General features: G+C 33.2%; 4 protein-coding genes and 1 long non-coding RNA gene across 5 annotated transcripts; 3 read left to right on the forward strand and 2 right to left on the reverse strand.

Annotated features, from left to right (window-relative positions):
* Nucleotides 1–323: 323 nt before the first annotated feature.
* On the forward strand, nt 324–3,252 carry LOC125196432 (uncharacterized). The gene is made up of 3 exons (XM_048094947.2): nt 324–591; nt 1,333–1,442; nt 2,760–3,252. Exons 2-3 carry the CDS (start codon nt 1,349–1,351, stop codon nt 2,984–2,986), a joined length of 321 nt encoding a protein of 106 aa, XP_047950904.1. The 5' UTR covers nt 324–591; nt 1,333–1,348; the 3' UTR covers nt 2,987–3,252.
* Nucleotides 3,253–4,016: 764 nt separating this feature from the next.
* On the forward strand, nt 4,017–6,787 carry LOC125193383 (protein disulfide isomerase-like 5-2). The gene is made up of 5 exons (XM_048091160.2): nt 4,017–4,278; nt 4,533–4,636; nt 4,871–5,241; nt 5,757–6,064; nt 6,328–6,787. Exons 1-5 carry the CDS (start codon nt 4,036–4,038, stop codon nt 6,637–6,639), a joined length of 1,338 nt encoding a protein of 445 aa, XP_047947117.1. The 5' UTR covers nt 4,017–4,035; the 3' UTR covers nt 6,640–6,787.
* A 7,237-nt stretch (nt 6,788–14,024) lies between these two features.
* Nucleotides 14,025–15,501, reverse strand: LOC125186417 (uncharacterized). Its single transcript, XR_016137740.1, has 3 exons — nt 15,275–15,501; nt 14,908–14,963; nt 14,025–14,198 (listed from the first exon to the last, which is right to left on the reverse strand). It is a non-coding gene; the product is annotated as an uncharacterized LOC125186417 (long non-coding RNA).
* Nucleotides 15,502–16,557: 1,056 nt separating this feature from the next.
* On the forward strand, nt 16,558–20,500 carry LOC125194818 (protein FAR1-RELATED SEQUENCE 5-like). The gene is made up of 4 exons (XM_089056565.1): nt 16,558–16,747; nt 18,018–18,747; nt 19,199–19,631; nt 19,721–20,500. The coding sequence occupies exons 1-4, from the start codon at nt 16,558–16,560 to the stop codon at nt 20,498–20,500; spliced, it is 2,133 nt and encodes a 710-aa protein (XP_088912691.1).
* A 563-nt stretch (nt 20,501–21,063) lies between these two features.
* On the reverse strand, nt 21,064–24,044 carry LOC148927361 (uncharacterized). The gene is made up of 8 exons (XM_089056112.1): nt 23,964–24,044; nt 23,795–23,878; nt 22,657–22,791; nt 22,402–22,568; nt 22,135–22,315; nt 21,945–22,067; nt 21,529–21,672; nt 21,064–21,441 (listed from the first exon to the last, which is right to left on the reverse strand). The coding sequence occupies exons 1-8, from the start codon at nt 24,042–24,044 to the stop codon at nt 21,064–21,066; spliced, it is 1,293 nt and encodes a 430-aa protein (XP_088912238.1).
* Nucleotides 24,045–24,273: the final 229 nt, after the last annotated feature.

Genomic DNA, 24,273 nt, shown 5'->3' on the forward strand with positions numbered 1-24,273 from the left:
TTAGGGATACATTAATTTTTGTAAATATTACTACTAAAATTTACATTGTAATTTAAAAAACGTTAAATTTAAAAATTGTGTCAGGATGAATCCTTGAAATATTTTACTTTAGATATTAATCATTCTAAGCATGCCTCTCTTGCACAATTGTATTCATGTCGAATAGTAGTAATTTTCACATTCCTTCTCGTAAATAAGTTTTTCGAAAACTCTAACAATTTTATTTAAAAAATGGAGTATACTCCAGAGAGGCATATGTAATATTTGAAATTGAATATAAAGAAAAGTAATATAAATAGTTAAGAAAAGGTTTTAGCCCTCTTGATATATTATTCTATTGTAAATAAACTCAAATTTCAAACTTTTATTCCTATTCTCAAATTTCTTGAGAATTCACGGACCCATATTACTTGTTGCCTCTTCATATCGATTCAATTGTTTCAAATTCAACTAATTGCATCTAAACAGTGGATTTGAGCTGAGATTCAAGGAGTTTGCAGACGAATAAAGGAGTATATTTGAAGTGAAAGAGGAGCTATAACGAGTTGAAAATCGTTAAATTGATCCTCTCCTTGTTCCCGAATCCCAATTGTAAGTTTGGTTGCTCTAATGTGATCCTTTAAAAAAAATTACGATGCGTTTTATGTTGGGCGTTTGGGCAAATTGCTCCTTTTTATTTGTGTGCGAGATAATCGTGTTGAATACTCGAAGTTAAGCTGTCTGTGGTTTCGCCTCTTCGAAGGCTCGTTTTGGAAATTTATTTCTTTCGTTATCGTTGAAGACACGAAGCTAAGTTAGTTTGTGTTTTTGCTTCTGAGAAAGTTATTTGTGCCCCTGAACTGTTGTCGAAGTTCAAAGTGAGATTTTGAATGCCTTCCTTCTTAGATCTTGTCTTGATCTTCATAAATTTGGCAACTTCAGTAGAATATATACATAAATTCGGTGACTTCATTAGTTGGAATAGCAAGATCTCAACTATATCTAGAAAAAAAAGAAGCTCATAGTAAATGATGCTCTTATTGATAACAAGTTCATTGCAGTATAGACTTTGCTGTTTTACTTTGATCAACTCAAATTTGTAGTTATCATGTTGGCTATACTTGCGACTCAATTATCGCGATCGATTTCCAGACTAAGATGATGCTTTCAATCAGAATCTAGTTTGGTTAGGTTGTAAGTTACCCCTTTGAACTCAAATTTCAATCATGAATCATGATAAGCTTGCCGTGTACTTATTCATCATCACACATGATTACCATAGCCCGACTTTGATGAATTCTTAGCTTTCTTGTTCGTTTTGTTAGATACCTTGTAATCTAAACATGTCTACAGATTGGAGGATCTGAAAATGGAAGTCATGAGCAAGTTCGTAATTGCATCGATACTTATGTGGACCGTGCCTATTGCAGTTTTATATGGGTTCAACAATAATTTATTCCCTGGTAATCCTCCTCTTACAACTCAATCTCATTGATTGCCTTAACATTCTTGATTTATGGTTTCTTTTTAGCTTTGCGCTTTGTAAATGTACCTTCTATTCGACATACGATAGCTTTGTTGCTGGTGGTTGTCAGTAATAGATGCATCTGCATGATTACCTGCAATAGCATTTTGTATTGGTTAGCATAACTCTTGTTTTGAGCAAGAAAATATTTTGCTGATTATTTAGTGCTCCAAAAGCACCTTGTCTCTAGTACCTGTAGTTACATACTAGTGGCAAAAACAGTAATACTACTGTTTATTAGGGGTGAGAAGAAAACTGCAAAATATTAAAAATTGAAGGGAACCAAACCTGACCAACTGAACATGTTTAAGTTAAAATGGTTGGTTTTCAGTTCAGTTAAGCTACTCCCTCCGTCCATGAAATATTGTCCAAGTTTGACTCGGCACGGGTTTTAAGAAACATGAAGAAAAGTGAGTTGAAAAGTTAGTGGAATGAGGGTCCCATATTTATTTATTAGTTTTATGATAGAAAGCGAGTTTAAAAAGTTAGTGGAAAGTGGGGTCCATTTACCGAAAATAGAAAAAAAACTTTTCACGAACGGAGGGAGTAATTTTTAACAGAAAGTGTGAAAGTTTGATTTCTGGTTGGTTTGTGTGATTCCGGCTGGAAAAGCCAAAATAAAATGCTATATGTGAGTGTTTAGCTTTTTGTTGACGAGTGTTGATTTGTACTATTAGTTATGAGATATTGATTAGTTTCATTGGTAAGATCGTAATCAGATAGAAGCTAAAACCGAAAAGACCAAAGAAAACTGGCAAACTAACTGACATTGTTTGGCTAATCCGGCTCGATTTGGTCGGTTTATTTGGAAATCTGGTAATATGGTTTGGTAGCTATTCTAGGCAAAACCAGATGAAGTAATAACCTAACCCTCTTAGAGGCGTTTACTTTGAGTGATGCGATGGATATATAAAATCATTCCAAGCTTATATACCATTTACATTGATGGATTGGGCCATTTTGAGTTTGTTTGACCATCTTATCCTACACATAGTCAGTAATATGTATTATCGGTCTATCCTATCACACCAAGTAATTGCCCCCTTATCATTAATCAGACTTCAAAATATGTATACCACTTCAATGGTTTCTCATTCAAGATTTTGGTCAGAAATCATATTTATTCAGAAATAATTCCCCTTATATGATTTGTTCAAATTTTATCAAATTTTATTCACTAAAAAGGGTCAATTGCAATTATGTGTGTGTGAAAAAACAAGGTTGCTGCCACTCATCTCTCGTGGATTTGTAACAGGTTCAGCTAGCTTGTCCCAGGAGTCCCTGACACTGTGGAGTGGAATCCTTGCAGTGATCTCTGTAAACGTGGTTATCGTACTCTACATCATCTCAGCCATGAAAGAGCCCTCCTCAGACAAACACGAGCCGGATCCTAGATTCTTAGCAGATGCAAAGGCTAGCATAAAGCAGCAGCCAGGAACAACTGAAGACGATTCATCATCAGACCGTGCAAAACAAGAGTAGCTGGTGTTAACTGTGTACAAGGTAATTTCAGCTCAGGGTTTCTAAAAGGCAACGGACGTATAATGAGCAGGATCCCCATACGGTAGAGCACAGAGATTATCGGTAGGTTTGACCTGCTTCACTTCCATGATTAGAGTTTGTGTATGAGCCAAGAAGTCTTGAGTTTTTTTTCTTGATTTGCCTTGGCCAATATCTTTTTTTTTTCTCAAGTTTTTTCTTTTTTATTATTTGGATATGGAATTCCATTACCACTCAGCATTTTTGTAGTTGATTTTTATCAAAGTTGACGAGCATATTGGGAGTTAATAACATAATTTTGAAATCGTCTTCGATGGCTCTCTCACACACACACAGTCACAATAATAACTGCTGCAAAAGTTGTAGACTGTCCAGAGAAAAAGTATATCAGATTATGGCAAATGCCAAACCAGTTTAATGAAGCATAATCTACTAACTCACATACATACATGGGGGTAAAGCCAAAATTATTTGTTGGCATTGCATGTTCTTATATGTAAAACTAGATGACATGCCTTCCAAGATTAAACAAAAATATAAATAAATTTCTAACTTCGAAGTTTACTGGAAAGATCAAAGATTACATAATTTTAGCAACCAATACTCTTATTTATAATGCTAGTAACTTTTAAAATATTGTAATTTCAACACCATTCTTTTGATTTTGGGAAGTTGCAATATTGTTTCACAAGTGAAACGGCATAGTTTAACATAGAAAAAATTGGAACTGATGTGCATTGAATCATTTTAAAAAAATTGTGTGAAAATATGAAAAAATAAATGGTTTGATTATCCAAAACTCACTTTTTTAGTTATGGTGGAGTTGGTGTCAAATAATTGTAATTCAATTTCATAGTTTCCTTTAAAACTACATTTAGAGATTTAACTAAATAAATCAAACTAATTTGATAAATCTGTTTCTTACCTAACATGAATATTATTTTAGTTAATGAGTAATTAAATTCACTACATATATATATTCACGAATGAATGATCGATTATGAATAAATTAATAAAATTCATAAATCATAATGCCTTGTTCTTCTCCAACGATTCACTCCTCCTCCTCCATTATCTCACTCCGATCACTGCTCCTCGTATTCTCCTTTTCTCTCTCTCTATCGATCACCGCAAATGGAAACCAGTTCAAATTGGATGGCAGTGTGTTGGAGCTCGACGATTCCAATTTCGACGCCGCAATTTCCAAATTCGATTATATTTTCGTCGATTTCTACGCTCCATGGTGTGGCCACTGCAATCGCCTCATGCCGGAGGTTGAAATTTTTATTCTTTTCTGCTAATTTCTCAATTTTATAAGTGAATTTTGCTTCTTGTTGATTCTCTGCATCTAAATTTTCTACTTATTTTCATACGTGCATTATTGGTATTGGTTATTGATTGCCGAATACGCTATGTTCGTGCAGTTAAATTTCTTTGTGTTCATCGCTTTAACGTAGTTTGAGTGCTATGTATTACGTCGCTTTAGCCATTTTACAGAGGGCTGATTATTGTGAATTTTGAATTGCAGTTAGAGAGAGCAGCTCCTGTTCTAGCTGGGTTGAGGCAGCCTATAGTTGTGGCAAAAGTAGATGCTGACAAACACAAAAAGCTTGCCTCTAAGCATAATGTCGAGTACGTTGCAATGGTTTATTGTTTCTTTTGATCATATATGTAGGTGTGTGTGTTTATGGGGGTAGTATAGATATCTTTTGAGGAGAAGTTGATCATAGAAATAATAATTGATAGCATAAATGGAAGCTATCCTGATAGGACTCCTTAAAAGAAGTTTAGATTCAGTGAAATATATGAGCATCAAGAATTTGGGAAAATGGGAAGAGTGATAGTATTTTGTTACGTTCAATGCAGTGGATTTCCAACTCTAAAGATGTTTATGCATGGAGTCCCCACAGAATACTATGGACCTAGGAAAGCTGATTTACTTGTTCAATCGCTGGCAAAGTTCGTCGCTCCTGATGTTTCTGTACTGAGTTCGGATTCTGATGTCAGAGACTTTGTTAAAGCAGCAGGTTTTGATTTTCCGATATTCATAGGCTTTGGCTTGAACGAGTGGGTGATATTGGATTCAGCCGTTAAGAATAAGAAGAAAGCATGGTTTTCTGTTGCTAATGGTTTCTCTGATGAAATTGTGACATCATATGGTTTAAATAAGGTTCCTGCTTTGCTTGCAATTTATCCGGCCTATGATGAAAAGAGCGTCTTTTATGGGCCATTTGAAGGTTAGGCCTTATCTGACTGTCAAATCAATGGCTTTCACTTAATATTGTGGCTCCTGTTATAATCACTGACTGGGATGCATCATTACATTTATCTTTTGTTGTTCTGCAAATGTCATAGGACCACAGCGATCTCATGAACTGCTGTAAGCATCTAATCGTTTAAGTTAAGCAGGGATAGCAAAGGTTAGGCCTTATCTGACTCTAGTGGAAAAGTTGCTCAATTGAATGCTATTGTAACTTGGGTGACAGTTGACTCATTCAATTAAATTGAGCTCTTTTTGTAGAATCTCTGCTATGCTAGTTCAGTAGTTCTTAGTTGTTTGCTCTCCATCTTGCCCGGGTGGATCATTCCAAACAGCCCATATAGAACTATAGATCCAAGTTAGATATTTATTTACAGTTTATAATGATTTGCTGAAAATTTCAACCTTTTAACATGTGTCATTTCAACTAATAGAACAAGGATGACCTCAGACATCACGGTGAACATATTGTTTTTTTTGCGCTGAATGCAGAAAAATCCCTTGAAGATTACATAAGCAAGAGTTTGCTCCCACTTGTATTTCCTATAAGTCAAGGTTCACTGAAGTTACTGCAAGATGATGAAAGGAAAGTTCTTCTAACTATTATCAAGGATGAGAAGGAAGAGAAATCTAGGGAACTATTCCAAGTTCTTAAGGCTGCTGCATCTGCAAATCGCGATTTGGTGTTTGGTTATGTTGGCTTACAACAGTGGGAGGATTTTGCTCAATCATTCGAAGTGGACATGAAAACTGAGTTTCCGAGGATGGTTGTATGGGATGGCAACGAGAATTATTATCTGGTAGGTGATTCTTTATTTTCAGAAGCTACCTTCACTCAAACGACTTTAACAATATGACAAATCTTAATATTTTAGAATCTGAGCAATTCCTTGTGAATAATACAGAGAGAATGATGCATTTAGTACGTAAAACATGCTTGTATTCCACAAAACTGTTGCTTTTATGCAATGGTTTTGATATTTCTAATTCAAACTCCAACATTGACAATGCTCTATTCCATGTAACATTATCCTGTTCATGATATTGATCCCTCACTCAACAGGTTACTGGTTCAGAAAATGGAGACAAAACAGACATGGCCTCCCAAGTCTCAAGATTCCTCGAGGGTTACAGAGAAGGAAGAGTGATACACAAAAGAATCATTGGTCCATCACTACTGAGTCTCATGAATTCAAAAGTGGCAATCATAGTTGCTCTCCTTCTTATCTGTGTTGTGCTGGCTGTGGTGCTGATCGTTGCAATGGTGCAAGACGAACCTCTAACTGTTGGCACTCGGGATAAGGTTGTCGAGCAAAGGAGCTCCTCCCTTCACCAAGAATCCGAAGAACTACTTGGCCCTTTCAAGGAGGATTGATGTTTTTCCTCTATCCACAACTTGAAATGGCTATGACAAATAGTTTTTGTTTATTTATTACAGTATTTGTTTTTCTAATGTTCATTTCTGAGGAACAGTGGTTATTGAAATTCAAACTTGGTAGGATACGTGAAAAAATTGTTTAGAAGTCGCTGTTGTGTGTGTTGATATTGAATATACTAATTCTCTGTATAATCCATATAATAACCCTCATTTTATGGACGAAAAATATCATTTTATGGAACAGAATATCATTTTATAGAATAAAAGTATCATTTTATGCTTGTTGAAAAAATATCATTTTATCGTGTATAAATATCATTTTTTAGTAAAAATGATACTTTTGACTCATAAAATGATAGGGTTATTAGGTTATCACATAAATATGAGTTATGATATGATCGCACCCATATATATATATATATATATATATATATATATATATATAGGATTGTGATCAATTGAGATTATTTAGGCTAATTGGGAAATGAGATGCAATATTAGTCACTCATTTTTATTAAATGAGTGGTCCAGATTTTGCCATACAATAAATATTTTCAGATTAATTTAATATGAAAGGGTAAAACTGTCTTTTCGCGTTTTAATCTAGGGTTCTTCAGCATATTACCGTGAGATTGGCGATTCTTGTGAGATTTTGCGATTTCCGTCAGATCACTGATTGAATCTATTTTAACGATTTATGATTCAATTGATTCGAAAATTAGACTTAGACGATTTCAACGATATCTGATTTGCGATTCAATTTTCGAAAAACAGACGACCAGTTCGAAAGTTTTTCGGTCGATTTTACCGATTTTGAAGTTCTTCAGCTTTCAATTGCGATTTTGGTGAGAATTACGATTTCGTGAGATCTCTGATTCAATTGATTGAATCGATTTCTGATTCAATTGACTCAAAAATTAGAACGCAGACGATTTCAACGATTTGAACGATATCTGATTCGACGATTCCTCAGGATATCAATTTTCGAAAATCAAAAGACAAATCGATGGATTTTGGTGTTGAATCTGAAGTTTTTAGGTCGATTTTATCTACTTTGATTCTGTTTTTATGTTTTATTTGTTGATGCCCAGTCAAATTTCTTCCTAATCAATTTTTATTTTTTCGCTTTTTCATCTTTAGCTTCGATTTCACTTCATAATCAACACCTAAGTGTCATCTGATGGATTCTTCATCTTATTCCGAGTCGACATCGACGAATGGTGGAGGTAATTTGGTTTGATTTTCATTAACATGATTTTTTTGTGTTGTGTTGGTGAATTATACTCTGTTGACATAAATGCAAATCTGTTGACATGATGTATGTTACCTGTCAAATTTTGTGTTATGTTGGTGAATTATACTCTGTAGCTATACTCTTTGTTGATATTCTGTTTCATTAACATGATTTTTTTGTGTTATGTTGGTGAATTATACTCTGTTGACATAAATGCACTGTTGATATTTAAATTGATGGTCTGTTGACATAAATGGAAATCTGTGGGCATTATGTATGTTATCTGTTAAATATTCTATGTAGCTACACTCTTTGTTGACATTTTGTTGATATACAAAATAGTTTTATGCAAAATGAACCCTCCCCTGTCTGAACAGCCCCTGCTGTTCAGTTTGTTGGTGGAGGAAGGGGTTATGGATAGTGTTGAGAGTCCATGATAGGATGTCTGATGTATGTTACCTGTTAAATATTCTATGTAGCTATACTCTTTGTTGACATTTTGTTGATATACAAAATAGTTGTATGCAAAATGCAACCTCCCATGTCTGAATAGCCTCTGCTGTGGTGTTTGTTGGTGGAGGAAGGTGTTATGGATAGGGTTGAGAGTCCATGATATGATGTCTGAGATGTTGGTGCTGGTGTGGGTCAATTAAGATATGCTAGTTGACATTATCTGTTTCAGTTTGTTTACATATTTTCCCATTATGTTGTGGGATTTGTTATTCCAATTTATGATTGCTTGCTTATACAATTTGCATAATTTGAGAGATGAATCTGATTGGATTGCAGTTACCATGATAATTCATTTGCAACTTCTAAGGCTCTGCATATAGCTAATAAGATCAACTCTTCATCAACATTCCATGTATTGGAAGCCTTTTTCCACCATCAGGTACATTGTGAATCTCCTACATCAGTTCTTGATCTTATAATTCATGAAATTTTGTGTGTGGTTCTTTTTTTTCAAGCGCGGTTGTGTAGTATAAAGCTCGAATTACTTAGTTGAAGATTGCAATGCTGCATAACATGCTAACTACACTTAAGATTGATTGATTGATTGAAAATTAAAACAGGAACTATTTTATGGGAAGGTGACATTTAACAAGTCTAAAGCAGTTGTGAAGGAGCGTATAGTGGACTTCGCAGCAAAGGCCCTTAGATCGTTGCCGTATTGTTCTGCAGTCAAATCCGGCTTCAACGACATGAATTATATGTAAAACATTGTTGTTGACATGAATTATATGTAAAATGTTGTTGTTGACATGAATTATATGTAAAACGTTGTTGTTGACATATATAATATAAGTCGTTGACATGAAAATATTCGTTGTTGACATTAATTATTTGTAAAATGTTGTTGTTGACATAATAGTTGACATAAATAATGTTTGCCGTTGACATCGTGGTTCTCATAAATAACGTTTGTTGTTGACATCGTAGTTGACATAAATAATGTTCGCTGTTGACATCGTAGTTGACATAATGTCTCCGTAGTTGACATCGCGAAAATGACAATTATGCCCCCTAGTTGACATAATGTTTGCGCGAAAATTGTGAATGAGTGGCTGAAAATGCATCTCAATTCTCAATTAAGCTAAAAAGTCCCAACCTAACAAGACCCGTTGTTGATATTTGATTTTGCTCTCTATTGACATCTATTGTATGATTTTATTTTTTAATTTTAAGATTTGTTTTCTGAGTTGTACACACTTTATACAAGCTGTTTACATTTGGTTATAAGTTGTTGACATTTCAATACAAGTTGGAGTCAGACTTGCCTCCGTGCTACTCGCTGATGATGGCGTCCAGGCTGCCCCAGTCCTGCCTGGAGGGGTAATTACAATTACAATTCATGTTTTTAAGGTTAATTACAATTAAAAATCATGTCAACTATATATACTAGCCATGTCAACAATGGTGCATATCGTGTCAACGGTACATACAAGTCATGTCAACTACGGTACATATCGTGTCAACTACACGTACAAACCATGTCAACTATGTTACACACTATGTCAACTACACGTACAAGCCATGTCAACTATACATAGAAACCATGTCAACAACAATCAGAGTTGTTTTTTAGTTGTTAACATATACTAAAAGTTATTGACATTATCTTCTTAGTTGTTGATATTTGATTTTGCTCTCTAATGACATCTATCTTATAATTTTCTTTATTAATTATAATATTTGTTTTCTGAGTTGTTGACACTTTATACAAGCTGTTGACATTTGGTTATATGTTGTTGACATTTCAATACAATTTGTTGAACTGATTAACATTTGATATAACTGCTAAGTTCAAAATTCAGAATCCACAATAATAGTTTTAAAACCCATCCAACTATATAATTTAAGATTACTTACACATGAAGATGTAGTCATATAATTTAAGATTACTTAAACATATAATTTAATTTTGCTCAATTATGATTCATGTTTTTAAGGTTAGTTACAGTTAAAAATCATGTCAACTATATATACTAGTCATGTCAAAAACTAATATAATTATGTCAACTATGGTGCAAATCGTGTCAACGACACATACAAGTCATGTCAACTACGGTACATATCGTGTCAACTACACGTACAAGCCATGTCAACTATGTTACATACTATGTCAACTACACATAGAACCATGTTAACAACAATTATAAGTCATGTCAACAACAATTATAAGCCATGTCAACTACACATAGAAACCATGTCAACAACAATTATAAGTCATGTTAACAACACGTACAAATCATGTCAACAACAATTATAACTAAATGTCAACTACACTTTCAAGCCATGCCAACAACAATTCAGTCATTTTATAAAAACAATATACTATTTAATCTTAGTTTTAGTTATTTTATTTTAACAATATTCTCTTCTTTCTCTTTCCCTTTCTCCTGTTGTTTTTCTTTGTTCCTTTCAACTTGTGCGTCATCCATTGGGCCTGCAGCTGGTGGTGAGATAGGAGAGGCTGATTCATTGGCTAACCCCTTTAGGATCATAACCTGGCGATGTATGAATATTTTCTCTGTTTCTTTCTTCTGCATACTGCTTGTAAATTAGTTCTACAATGTTAGTATATAAAATGCAGGAGTAATCTAATGTCAACTCAGAGAAACATATGTAAACAAAATGATGTACTTACTTCATCAAAGAAATGTCCAAATTTAAAAGTTGGAAATTCAGTCAAATCTTCAAGAACTTTCTTTTCTTTTTCAGCAATAACTATTGATTCAGATATTGTTTTCCAGTGATCAAAAGTATCAGGCTTGTCTTGAAGGAACATCTTGGACAAATGAACAAACTTGTCGGCCACAGATTCAAGTGGAGTCGTTTGGCTTCCAAGTGCAGATCAAACCATATCACACACCAATCCAACTAAAAAATTAGATTTGATGTGTGAGGGAGCTTCTTTAAGGACCTTGACAAGATTGATCTTCCCGTAATTCATGTGATTAATGTTTTTCACAACATTCTGTATGAATTCTTTTGGGAGTAGGTTCTGGGAAGACCCAACACCACTGTCATCAACATCAGGCATTTGTTGTTGAGGCACTTGTTCTTCCTCAATGGACCCAACTTCACCGCCAACGACTGCCTTTCTCTCCACCACGATATCATCTCCCGTCTCCTCCCCCATTACATCATCTGGTCCAAAACATACAGTATATATATATATATATATATATATGTACCACATCATTCATTCATTCATTCATTAATTCAGGAAAACGCTTCATATTTTGGAACGGAGTGGAGCCACGACTGTGCCTCACCGAAACACACCTCATCAAAGAGCTTATGTCCAAATACAGCAGCCTCTCCGTGAAATCCTGGCTCCAGCAGCAAGGCTCCAAGCATTTCATCGGCCGCGGCCTCTTGATGGCTAACGGCAACGACTGGTACCACCAGCGCCATATCAACAGTCAACAATCAATTAGTGAAATCGATCCTGTTTATAATGTGAATATAACTATGTCAACAGTCATTCAAACAAGCATACACTCTGTCAATATCCTGTTTATAATGCACAGTCTAATTAGTGAAATTGATCCTGTTTATAATGTGAATATAACTATGTCAACAGCCATTCAAACAAACATACACTATGTCAACAATATACGATATCATGTTAACATATGTATACTTTTATAGCTATGTCAATAGCTATTGAATAAAATGTCAATAATCTTAAAAATTTAAACAAATCCTTAACTGAAAGGTGATGCTTGATGTTCTCTGATGTTCAATTGCGCTTCTTCAATTGCTAATCAACAAAAAAAATCATCAGAAATTGAATTCATAAGAAAACTAATTATTCTAGTATTAATCACATCAAAATCATACTACTAATGAAATCGAAGAAGGAAAATTCCCCCAAAATCAAGGAAAATCAGAGAAATCATCCACAATTCCACATCAATGTCGCAACCAGATCGACGCCAAATTCTGGGAGGTAAATTGCGACGAGCACAACATCAACTGCGGCGATTCAAAAAAGCATACACTATGTCAATATAATTATGTCAACACCTATTCAAACAAGCATACACTACTGTCAACAGTATGTTATTATAGCTATGTCAATAGCTAGTATATAAAATGTCAATAATCTTAAAAATTTTAACAAATCCTTAACTGGAAGGTGATGCTTGTTCTCTTCCGTTTTTTCCAGCAGCATTGTTCGTTTCCATCTCTTCCGATTCTACCATCGCTAATCAACAAAAAAATTTAGCAGGAATCGAATTCATAAAAAACGAAATCCAGATGTGTTTTAATACACCAAAATCGAAGCAATATACTTAAAATTTGAATCAATTTCTTAACCTGAAGAAGTCGCTTCAACCGTCGCCGATTTGGAATGTCTATTCTCTTCGATCGCTGCTTCAGCCAATTCAGCTTCAATCGATGTTTCAACCGATTCTTTTTGATTTTTCTCTTCTATCGTCATTGTAGAAAACTCTGTTGGAATGTTTACGGTTTGAATTTTGAAGAGCAGCGAGATTTTGCAGATTTTGAAGGGGTTCGAATTGTATGAATTGTATAAAGATTTGAAGATTTTTCAGCAGAGTTTAAGAGAGGTTTTAAGAAATTGGATTGAAATACGTTTTTATGTTTTAAGCTTTTTTATTATTGAAATTACAATTATACCCCCTTGTTGACATAATGTGGTATTTGTTGACATTTTGTTAATCTTGTGGATTAGTGGTCCATATTGCATCTCATTTCTCAATTTAGCTAAATAATCTCAACCTAACAAGACCCTATATATATATATATATATATATATATATATATAGGGGTGCGCTATGGTCCATAAGTGGAATCCTGTCAAAAATCAAAGCGAATCTCAGCCCTTGGATCCTTAGATTGGATGGTCGTGATCATAATATCCGAGCTACATTATTACAGTATAAGCGTTACATTATTAGCCGAGCTACATTATTAGACTATACAATCTACATTATTAGACTAAAGCGTGTTACATTATTCATCGAGCTACATTATTAGACTACACAATCTATATTATTAGATGACACGTGTCATTAATCTAACGGTTACATCACAAGATCCAATGACTGAGATTTGCTTTGATTTTTGACAGAATTTCAGTTATGGACCTGATCACGTCCCTATATATATATATATATATATAGGGATGTATTCATATACTTTTCTCATATTTTGTTCTTTTTCCTTTTTAATCTTGTCCATCCATTTGCAAGATCTAATGGCCCAAAATAGGGCCTGATTAATTAAATTATATTCATTAAAATAATCGAAAAGGGCCTTATTGTCTTTCACATTTGATTTAGTTATGGTAAGTAGCTTGATTTTCTCCATCAAAAGATTTCAGACTTTATTTTCTCATAGGACCTGCTGTATTGTATTTCACGATTTATGTAATGTACGAATATCAGTCTATAATGCATTCATCTTTTCCGTAATGTACGATTTATGGCATATAATGACTATAAATTCTGATATGCATGTTGTTTTGTTTTTATGTGTAGTGTTCGTTATACCAGAATGTTCTCCACGATTGAAGCTTAATTTGCACAAGTTCATAAAACTTGAAATTGTTCACAACTAGCTAACCAATAAGTCTGATATTATCACTTCCAACATTAAGCTATCCATAAAGTATCCATACGATCACTCCCCATACTTCTCCACCCCATACATCCTATCCACTCTTTACGGGATGTACTGGTCTCTGCTTTGTCCTCCGATAATCTATGCCGAAGCTTCTGGGCTAATACAATTAGAATTACATCATCTACTGCTTCATCAAAATCAACGCGACGCTGCTTACTTGCTGACAAAAAAAAGAAAGAGACATGTATTCCATGAGTTTTCTGTAATGCACAAAATCTTGCACATTAATGTTAACAAATGAGTAAATAATGCATAAAAATCAATTTATCCGATGCATAGATAGACACCTTTTCTCAATAATGTAAAATGTCTACTATGTAATGCATAATATCAGCATAATAATGCATAATATGAACTTAATAATGCAAATATTTACTGTTACAAATTGGGTAACTAATACAAAGATTCAAACTTAGAAATAGTACAGTTTAGCTTATACTTAAAAACGTACACACCATTACTTAATAATGTACATTTTCAACTAAATAATGCATAAGTTAATGTACATATTTGAAACTGTTTCAATGTAACCAATGTACATATTATTATCCGTAAACACAATGAACAAATAATGTTCATTTTCAACCAAATAATGCATCAATTCAATTGAAACAATTGCTTCAGATTACATGAACATTACCACATACATCAAAACACAGCCAACAGTCAATAATGTCACACAACCAACAAATAATGCTTCATCTAATTGTGACCCAATCGTTTCATATTCAAACCAAATCATGAAACACACAACATTCACAATAATGCATAATTTATCTATGAATACAGAGTATAAATGCAAGATAATGTTCAATAATGTAGTACAACCAAGGAATAATGCATCAATACAGGGGAAACAATTACGTAACCTTCAGTCTGTGTTGGTTGACTCTTGAAGGGTTTGCCTCTCTTCATCATTGATGTTCTGCAATACACACCAACGAAATCAGTTGAATTCCTTCATCCAAATCGACAAAAAATATAGATATAACTCAATAATCAACCAAATCGTCAATAATGGACAGAATCGACAACACAGTGAACACAAAATCGACAATTTCCAGAAACATATACAAAATCTGTATGGTTTCACCTGCAATAATCGAACATATACCAAATACAACTCAGCAATAAACTAAAAAATTAAATAATAGACAGAACCCTAGTTCAATAGATTACAATTTCATTTTTTATAGAAAAATTGACCCAAAACCGACGCTTACAAGTGTTTATTACCCAAAATCGAATCTTCAGAAACCAATATCGGAACTTCAGAAACTCAATCGCGCGCGTGAAACTAAAAATCGGTCCTTTAGGCCTGTGAATTGGCGACCGACGTTGATTTTTGCGGCGAGATGACCCATGATTCTACCACGTTTTTACGGCGAGAGACGATGGCGGAAGTTTCTTCTCGACATCAATTTGGGGCGGCTAGGGTTTTTTGTGGAGAGAAGAATTGAGGGAACGTGGTTGATGAGAGAGAGTAGAATGATGAAATTAGAATGGTATGTCAATCAGTTTTTCCAATAAATCCCGTAATTATTGTAATCTAGTGCCTTTTTACTCTTATACCCTCATAATGCACAGAATATGACCAATAATGCAACACGGGTTCAGGTTCTTAATCTTGATTTTGACCGCTCAAATCTCTAATCTAATGGTTAATATTATGAAGGAAATAGTATCTAAAGGGGTAAAAGGAGCTTAATGCTCCCCTATATATATATATATATATATATATATGGTTTTGATCCATAAAGACTAGATTTAAATACAGAAACGCAAAACAAGATCATACATAGGCCATTTTTATGTCATAGTTAGTTTATTTTTATGTCATGCTAACAAAGCATGACCTAAAATGATCTTAACATGACATAAACCCGAATCTTATAATATGACCTAAAACTACTTAATTATGACCTTTCGTATTTTAGGTTAATTATTGGCCATTAGATCATCTAATCCTATGGCCCAGATTTGGGCTGCATTTCTTGATTTAAATGCATACTTATTTTGATCATCTCCCTATATATATATATATATATATATAGAGTTGTGATCAATGTCGAACCATTCTTAAGGGCCGAACTAGAGACTAAATTAGGGCCTTCCATTTTCTTAATCTTGTGGCTAGGATTAATTTACAATTTATTTTTAATTTTATTCAATTAAAACATGCTCAGAGGTATTTTAGGAAATTACAAATTACTATCCAAATATGCAAAACTTGCTGATCACGTTCTCCTTCACATCGTCGACGAATCAATTCTCGTTCTCCTTCAATTCTCGTTCAATCGCAATTCGTCATTCTCCTTCAATTCTCTTTCAATTCTTGTTCAATTCACGATCTGCGGTCCACGATCTTCAATTCGTCGATCGCGTTCAATTCTTCAATCAAGTTCTTCTACAATCTTCTTCAATCTGCCTTCCACGAACGATCGCGTTCTACTTTAAATTACGAACTGCCTTTGATTCACCATCGTGTGTTGCTCCAATTTGGCAATATTCTGACCCTCATGGAGAATATCGACCGATTCGGAACTACATCAACAAATTCCGAGGTTGAAGACGGATTAGGATCTACTTCAACTGGATCTACTTCAACTGGATCGATTATGGATGATCTTACTAATCTAGGAGGATCTCTTTTTGACACGGATTCTGATTCAGATTTAGAGCCAGAATTAGATAATACCACAGTTGAAGGTTCGTAACTTTTTTCAATCGAGCAATGTGTTATTTTTGATGTTTTTCATGTCTGTAGTGTAGACATATTAATAATGAAGTAAATGGTCGGAAATATGAGCTAAAAACTGAACTTCTGTTCTTGTTGAATATTAAATGCTTATATTATTGTAGTGTATATGCGATTTGTACTCATAATGAAGTAAAGTTTTGTTATCCTGAAGTAATAACAAGTAAAACTGAACTTCTGTTCTTATTGAATATTAAATTCTGATATTATTGTAGTGTATATGCGATTTGTACTCTTCATGAAGTAAAATTAAGTTATCCTGAAGTAATATCCATTAAAACTGAACTTCTATTCTTATTGAATATTAAATTCTGATATTATTGTAGTGTATATGCGATTTGTACTCATAATGAAGTAAAGTTTTGTTATCCTGAAGTAATAACAAGTAAAACTGAACTTCTGTTCTTATTGAATATTAAATTCTGATATTATTGTAGTGTATATGCGATTTGTACTCTTCATGAAGTAAAATTAAGTTATCCTGAAGTAATATCCATTAAAACTGAACTTCTATTCTTATTGAATATTAAATTCTGATATTATTGTAGTGTATATGCGATTTGTACTCATAATGAAGTAAAGTTTTGTTATCCTGAAGTAATAACAAGTAAAACTGAACTTCTGTTCTTATTGAATATTAAATTCTGATATTATTGTAGTGTATATGCGATTTGTACTCTTCATGAAGTAAAATTAAGTTATCCTGAAGTAATATCCATTAAAACTGAACTTCTATTCTTATTGAATATTAAATTCTGATATTATTGTAGTGTATATGCGATTTGTACTCATAATGAAGTAAAGTTTTGTTATCCTGAAGTAATAACAAGTAAAACTGAACTTCTGTTCTTATTGAATATTAAATTATGATATTATTGTAGTGTATATGCGATTTGTACTCTTCATGAAGTAAAATTAAGTTATCCTGAAGTAATATCCATTAAAACTGAACTTCTATTCTTATTGAATATTAAATTCCTATATTAATAATGAAGTAAATCACTGTTAAAATGAATTAATAAAATATTATAATGAAGTAACATCTTTAACTGATGTGTTGTTTGCACATTAAAGTATGCCATTAATTCGACTAAATTGTTGTTATAATGAAGTAATAAAACAGCTAAATGAACTAAACAGTTGTTATAATGAACTAAATTTGTAGGCATAAATTGTTTGTTTTAGTTTTCCACTGACAGTAGTTTGCATGTTTTATATCAGTGTCATACCTACCTGACTGTCCATCCCAACTAAAGCCCTATGTAGGACAGATATTTCCTAAACTTGAAGATGCTACCGAGTTCTATAATAAGTATGCACGGTATGTTGGGTTTGACACTCGTAAACATGGATCAAAGAAGGAGGGGGATCTTGTCACATGGTTATATGTTGTGTGTAGTAGAGAAGGTGAGAAGAAAAATAAAATGCAAGGGCAGTCAAAACGAAGACGATCTTCTAGGAAGTGTTTTTGCAAGTCTAAAATTGGGATTAAGTTTTCTAAGGGAATTGGTTATGTTGTCAAACAATTTGAAGAAAAACATAATCATGATATGGTTGAGGGACGCCATAGGCGATTCATGAGGCTGAATCGCAACATTGATCTAATGCATCAGAAATTTATATTAGATTGTGCAAGTGCAAACATAGGTCCTACGTTGACTTTTAAGTTGCTGAATGAGGTTCTTGGTGGGCTGGATTATGTTGGGTGTACGGTTGTAGAAGTTCGAAACTATAGGCGCGACTTGAGAGCATTTACTCGTGGGGCAGATGCACAGATGATAATTAATGAAATGAGCCGAAAGAAGGAGAATTGTCCGGCATTCACTTATGATTTTGAGGTGAACTCCAAAGATAGGCTCACTCATCTTTTCTGGTGTGATCCCATTGCTAAGAAGAATTTCCATCTCTACGGTGATATAGTATCGTTTGACACAACCTATTCAACTAATAGGTATGAAGTATGTTGTTTATAGTAAAATGATTATTGATGTGATCAACTTGCATATGCATGAAACATTTACTTTAGGTACTAGTAACTGTCAATAATGAATTAATAGTCTACTGGAATGAAGTGAATGCATAATTATTTAGAATTCTTAGTTGAATGTAGTAAAACTCCGATAAGATGAAGTATTTACCAAACAAAATGAACTAACTTATAATGCTGTTTATGATGTGATCAACTTGCATATGCATGAAATATTGACTTTAGGTACTAGTAACTGTCAATAATGAATTAATAGTCTACTGGAATGAAGTGAGTGCATAATTATTTAGAATTTTTAGTTGAATGTAGTAAAACTACGACAAGATGAAGTATTTAATTAACAGAATGAACTAACTTATAATTCATGTACTGCATAACATTTACTGAATATTTTTGATGAATTGATTTAATGCAGGTACTGCATGATATTTGCACCGTTCACAGGAAAAGACAACCATGGAAGACCTGTAACATTTGGTGCAGGCTTATTATCTGAGGAAAATGCCGATTCTTTCTCATGGTTGTTTGAACGTTTTGTCAAATGCATGGGTTCTGCACCAAAATTGATTATTACTGATCAGGATTTGGGAATGAAGGTTGCTGTGGAAAGAGTCCTTGTTGATACAAGACATCGATGGTGCATGTGGCACATCATGTTTAAAGTTGTGGAAAAGTTACCAAAGAGTCAACTTGGTAATGAAGATTTGAAAAAGGAGTTAAATAGTTGTGTTTGGTCTGAGTTGATAGAGCCTGAAGAATTTGAAGAATCCTGGAATAATGTAATGGAAAAATATGGGCTTAAGGACAATGAGTGGTTTACCTCTATGTTTGACTCACGAAAATATTGGGTATGTATCCTCCTTTGGAAACACATTTTCTGTCTGCTGAAGTATATTAGCCAATAAATGAAGTATTTTTATTACTTGATGAACTACAGGTTCCTGCATATTTTAGGGATTTTCCAATGAGTTCACTGATAAAGACCACATCTATATCTGAATCTCAGAACATATTCTTCAAGAGGTACTCCAAGTCTCGATCTAATCTTGTTGAATTTCTTATGTATTACAACAATACATTGGATGGTCAAAGGAGCAACAATAATAGGCTTGAATACTTGGATTTTAACACAATTCCAACTTTGAAAACAAATTCGGCTCTTGAGAAGCATGCATCAACAATTTATAGTGACGGTGGTTTCAAACTAATTCAGAGTGAGATTGAGGAAGCAGTCGATAATGTCACCATGGTGACAGTGTCAACTGTTGGTGAGAATGAGATTTATGTGTTGAATGATAAGTTCTCAAAGAACTGGACAGTTTCATACTCAATTTCTTGTGGTTCATATGCATGTGGTTGTAAGATGTTTGAGAGGCTTGGGCTCGTTTACAGTCACATATTTTGGATCTTGAGAAACAAAAAATTGAAGTTAGTCCCTGATGAGTTGCATGGAGGACGCTGGTTGAAGTCTAAATTTGTCAAGCCTGTGCATTTTGGTTTTGATGATAATATTGAGTCATTTATTGTTGTGGATGAGACGAAGCAGGAATACAGTGATATGCATGCAGATTTTTATGATATTGCACGGCTTATAGAGGGAGATGGTGATAAAATTCGTGCATTTAGACATATTATGGCTGAAGGGAAAAAAGAAGTACTTGGTGAGGGAAATGTATCGTCTATAAGTGCAAAGAGACAGATGATTGAGAATATTTAGTTCATTTATATGAGTAAATAACACAGCTGTTAGTAGTATTATATAAAAAACAGTTCATACAGTATGACAGTTACTTCATCATACTTAAATATTACCTCAAACAGAGTTAATAAAATGCAAGGTAAAAAATAGTTCATTCAGTACGACATTTACTTCATTATATAGAAATATTACTTCAAACAGAGTTAATAAAATGTAAGGTAAAACTTGTTCATTCATTACGACAATTACTTCATAATACTGAAATATTACTTCAAATAGAGTTAATAAAAGGCAAGGTAACACTGAACTTTGATCACAGCAGTTAAATTTAAACCATAAACCCATACAACGCAGTAAATAGATACTTCATAATAAAAGCCTGATACTTCATTATTATAGATTTTCACTTCATTATTATAATTTATTACTTCATTGTACAAATTAACTACCCAATGAACTATATCTATTATCCAATGCAACATTTAAATCTAATATAGAACAACATTAATAAGCAAAGTACTTTATTTTGAATTGCTCAAAACAGATCTATGTATATATCAAAACTTAATCTGCTAAAATCTTCATTTTTTCTTTAAATATGCTGCAATCATTTTCTCAACATCTATTACATGGCTATTGCTTTCCTCCTTATAGTATGTTTCGGTAACTTGTTTGTTCTTGAAGCTTGTATGGCTGTTATTTGCTAACATCAATGCAGAGCAATACTTGGCCCTCAAGCTTTGGAGAACACCTGAACTTGATTTTTTTAAACCACAGTTCCAACAACCTTTGCGCTCACCCTTGTATGTTTCCATGTGGCGCATTAGAAATACTCCACAGTCTTCAACATTTTCAGAAGTTCTCCATGGCATTTTGAATCTCTGTATTTTAGCATTGGATATTGTCTTGCACTGTTTGTGAAGACCAATGTTGGTGAGGAATTGACAAAAATATGATCTCTGCATGTATAATAAAATATATGTTATTTTTAGTTGTGTATCATATGTAAGTGTAATAAAATTAAATCATATGTGAAGAATACAAACCAGCGTCTCTGGAATGTCACTATAATTGGTTGTGAGATCATTGTCGTCGCCATTTTCAGAGTTATCTAGTACAGCAATTCCATTTCTTTTGAAGCAAAAGCAAATACCATAATAATGCTCATTCGCACATATGGGGAAAAAGACCTATGTAATGAAGTAAAAGATTACTCGAATGAAGTTAAAAACTGGGAGAATGAAGTATTGTTAAATATCTGAAGAATATGAAACAACACAGCAGCTGAATACAAAACAGTAAATAGATAGTTCATATTTAGAGTCTATTACTTCACTTTTAAGTTTTATTACTTCATTTTGGCAATTAACTACTTCATAGGTTTATACAGTATAGCTTTAACTTCATTTTTTCAAATTACTACTTTATAAAAAATTAAGATACTTCAGAATGATGCTTGTACCGTGTCCACATGTTCCCATTTGAAATACGGTATTTCCTTCACCTCTCTGTCCAAGTTGCTGCAGAAGTTTGCAATGATTTTGCTGACATCCATGTTTTGAGGCTTTGTAACAATCGTATACAACTGTATAATAACATAGTTAGGATTTTCACAATAATTAATATTATTTAATTTAAATAATTTTACTTACACAAGGATAAGTGGTGAAAAATAGTCGTCTTGATGAGTACAGTGATCGGAATTCTTCCATATTGTTGAGGTAGGAAGCCCATGCATCTATAACGCCAACCACAATTAATTTCCTAGGTATCAAGGAACACATTTCCATCTTTGTAACTTTTACAACGTCATCGTCATAAACAAGTTCAAGTCTGCATATTTTTTAATATATGTTAGAATTTCACATACTAGTAAAAATAATGCGATACAATGTTAGAAAGCAATTTAGAAATCATACTCTTCTGTTTTATGTGTTGTAAGAATCCAGTAATATGATTCTTTTTCATCTTTACTGAGCTTGTTTGTAATCTTAACTGCTCGTTCATTGAATGGAGATTTCAACGCATGAGACACAGTTTTCTCATTTCTAGTACGTACATCTATCTGTTCCTTCAAAGTTTTGATCTATTGTTTGCAATAAATAAATCAATTATTATAGCTTCATCATATAAAGAACAAACTTCAAATTATCTATGACTTTGCACAAGCTTACCTTGTTGGCGTTGTAAACAATGAGCTCAGTTGACACTGGCTTACCAACCAAACAACTTTCCATGAAATCATCATCCATGTCTATATCCTTATAAGCATTCAACACTGACTGAATTTCCGCATCCACATTAATATTCTACATAATGAACTAAATTGTAAATATAATGAAGTACAAAGTATGCACTGCTGTTTGAGTATGACAATCATAAACATATATCAATAAAAGCAAAGGATCATTTCAATGCTTTTATGTTGTGTGTAGTAGGGGAATAAATATTTTTAATTATGTAAATTAGATTTGTACCTTGGTTCCATCATCTTTCTGAAATCTCGCATTGGATCTATGCTCATCAACACACGGTGTATTCAAATTCTGGTAGTGGTTCAGAAAATGATCCATTTCAGGGACAAGATACTTCATTATTTAAGATGTATACTTCTCAAATTGTTATTTTACCTTCTCCATTAGATTAACTCTTAAGTTTTCGATAAGTCCAGCATCAACACTGAACTTTGATGGTTGTGTAATATCTACCATTTGTATACTAAGATCCTGGAAGTAGAATTACATAACAAAATACTTCATCATACTGAAACATTTAGATTTATAATAAAAAACAGTTCATACAGAATGACAGTTACTTCATCATACTGAAATATTACTTCAAACAGAGTTAATAAAATGCAAGGTAAAAAATAGTTCATTCAGGACGACAGTTACTTCATTATATTGAAATATTACTTCAAACCGAGTTAATAAAAGGTAAGGTAGAAAATAGTTCATTCAGTACGACAATTACTTCATAATACTGAAATATTACTTCAAAGAGAGATAATAAGAGGCGAGGTAACACTGAACTTTGATGGCTGTGTAATATCTGCCATTTTTTATACTAAGATTCTGGATGTAGAATAACATAACAAAATACTTCATTAAATAAGATAGTTAATTCATAATGAACTGGGTCTTCTACGTAATGAACCAAATTATTAATATAATGAAGTAAAAAGTATTCAGTGCTTGTTAGGTTTGACATTTGTAAACATGGATCAAACAAGTAAATGGATCATGTCACAAGGTTGTATGTTGTGTGTAGTAGAGTGATAAAGATTTTTAATCATGTAATTTAGATTTATACCTTGGTACCATCATCCTTTGGCTCATCATCTATATGCAATCTCACATTTGATCCATGTTGAACAACACATAATTTATTCAAATCCTGGTATTGATTTAGAAAATTATTTATTCCAAAGACATACTATTTCATTGTTTGAGATGTATACTTCTAAAAATTCAGATTTTACCTTCTCCATTATATTAGCTTTTAAGTTATCCATAAGGCCTGCGACAACACTGAAGTTTGATGGCGATGTAACATCTCCCATTTTTACATTAAGACCCTGCCAGTAGTATTATATAAAAAATAGTTCATTAAGTATGACAGTTACTTCATCATACCGAAATATTACTTCAAACAGAATTAATAAAGGACAAGGTAAAAAAATAGTTCATTCAGTACGACAATTACTTCATTATACTGAAATATTACTTCAAACAGACTTAATAAAAAGCAATGTAAAATTTTACCTTATTCACATCATATATGGGCATGAA

Source organism: Salvia hispanica, chromosome 4 (genome assembly GCF_029641045.1).
Source record: "Salvia hispanica isolate PSC_SH4W2 chromosome 4, Shi_PSC_v1, whole genome shotgun sequence".
In the NCBI taxonomy this organism is placed as follows: domain Eukaryota; kingdom Viridiplantae; phylum Streptophyta; class Magnoliopsida; order Lamiales; family Lamiaceae; genus Salvia; species Salvia hispanica.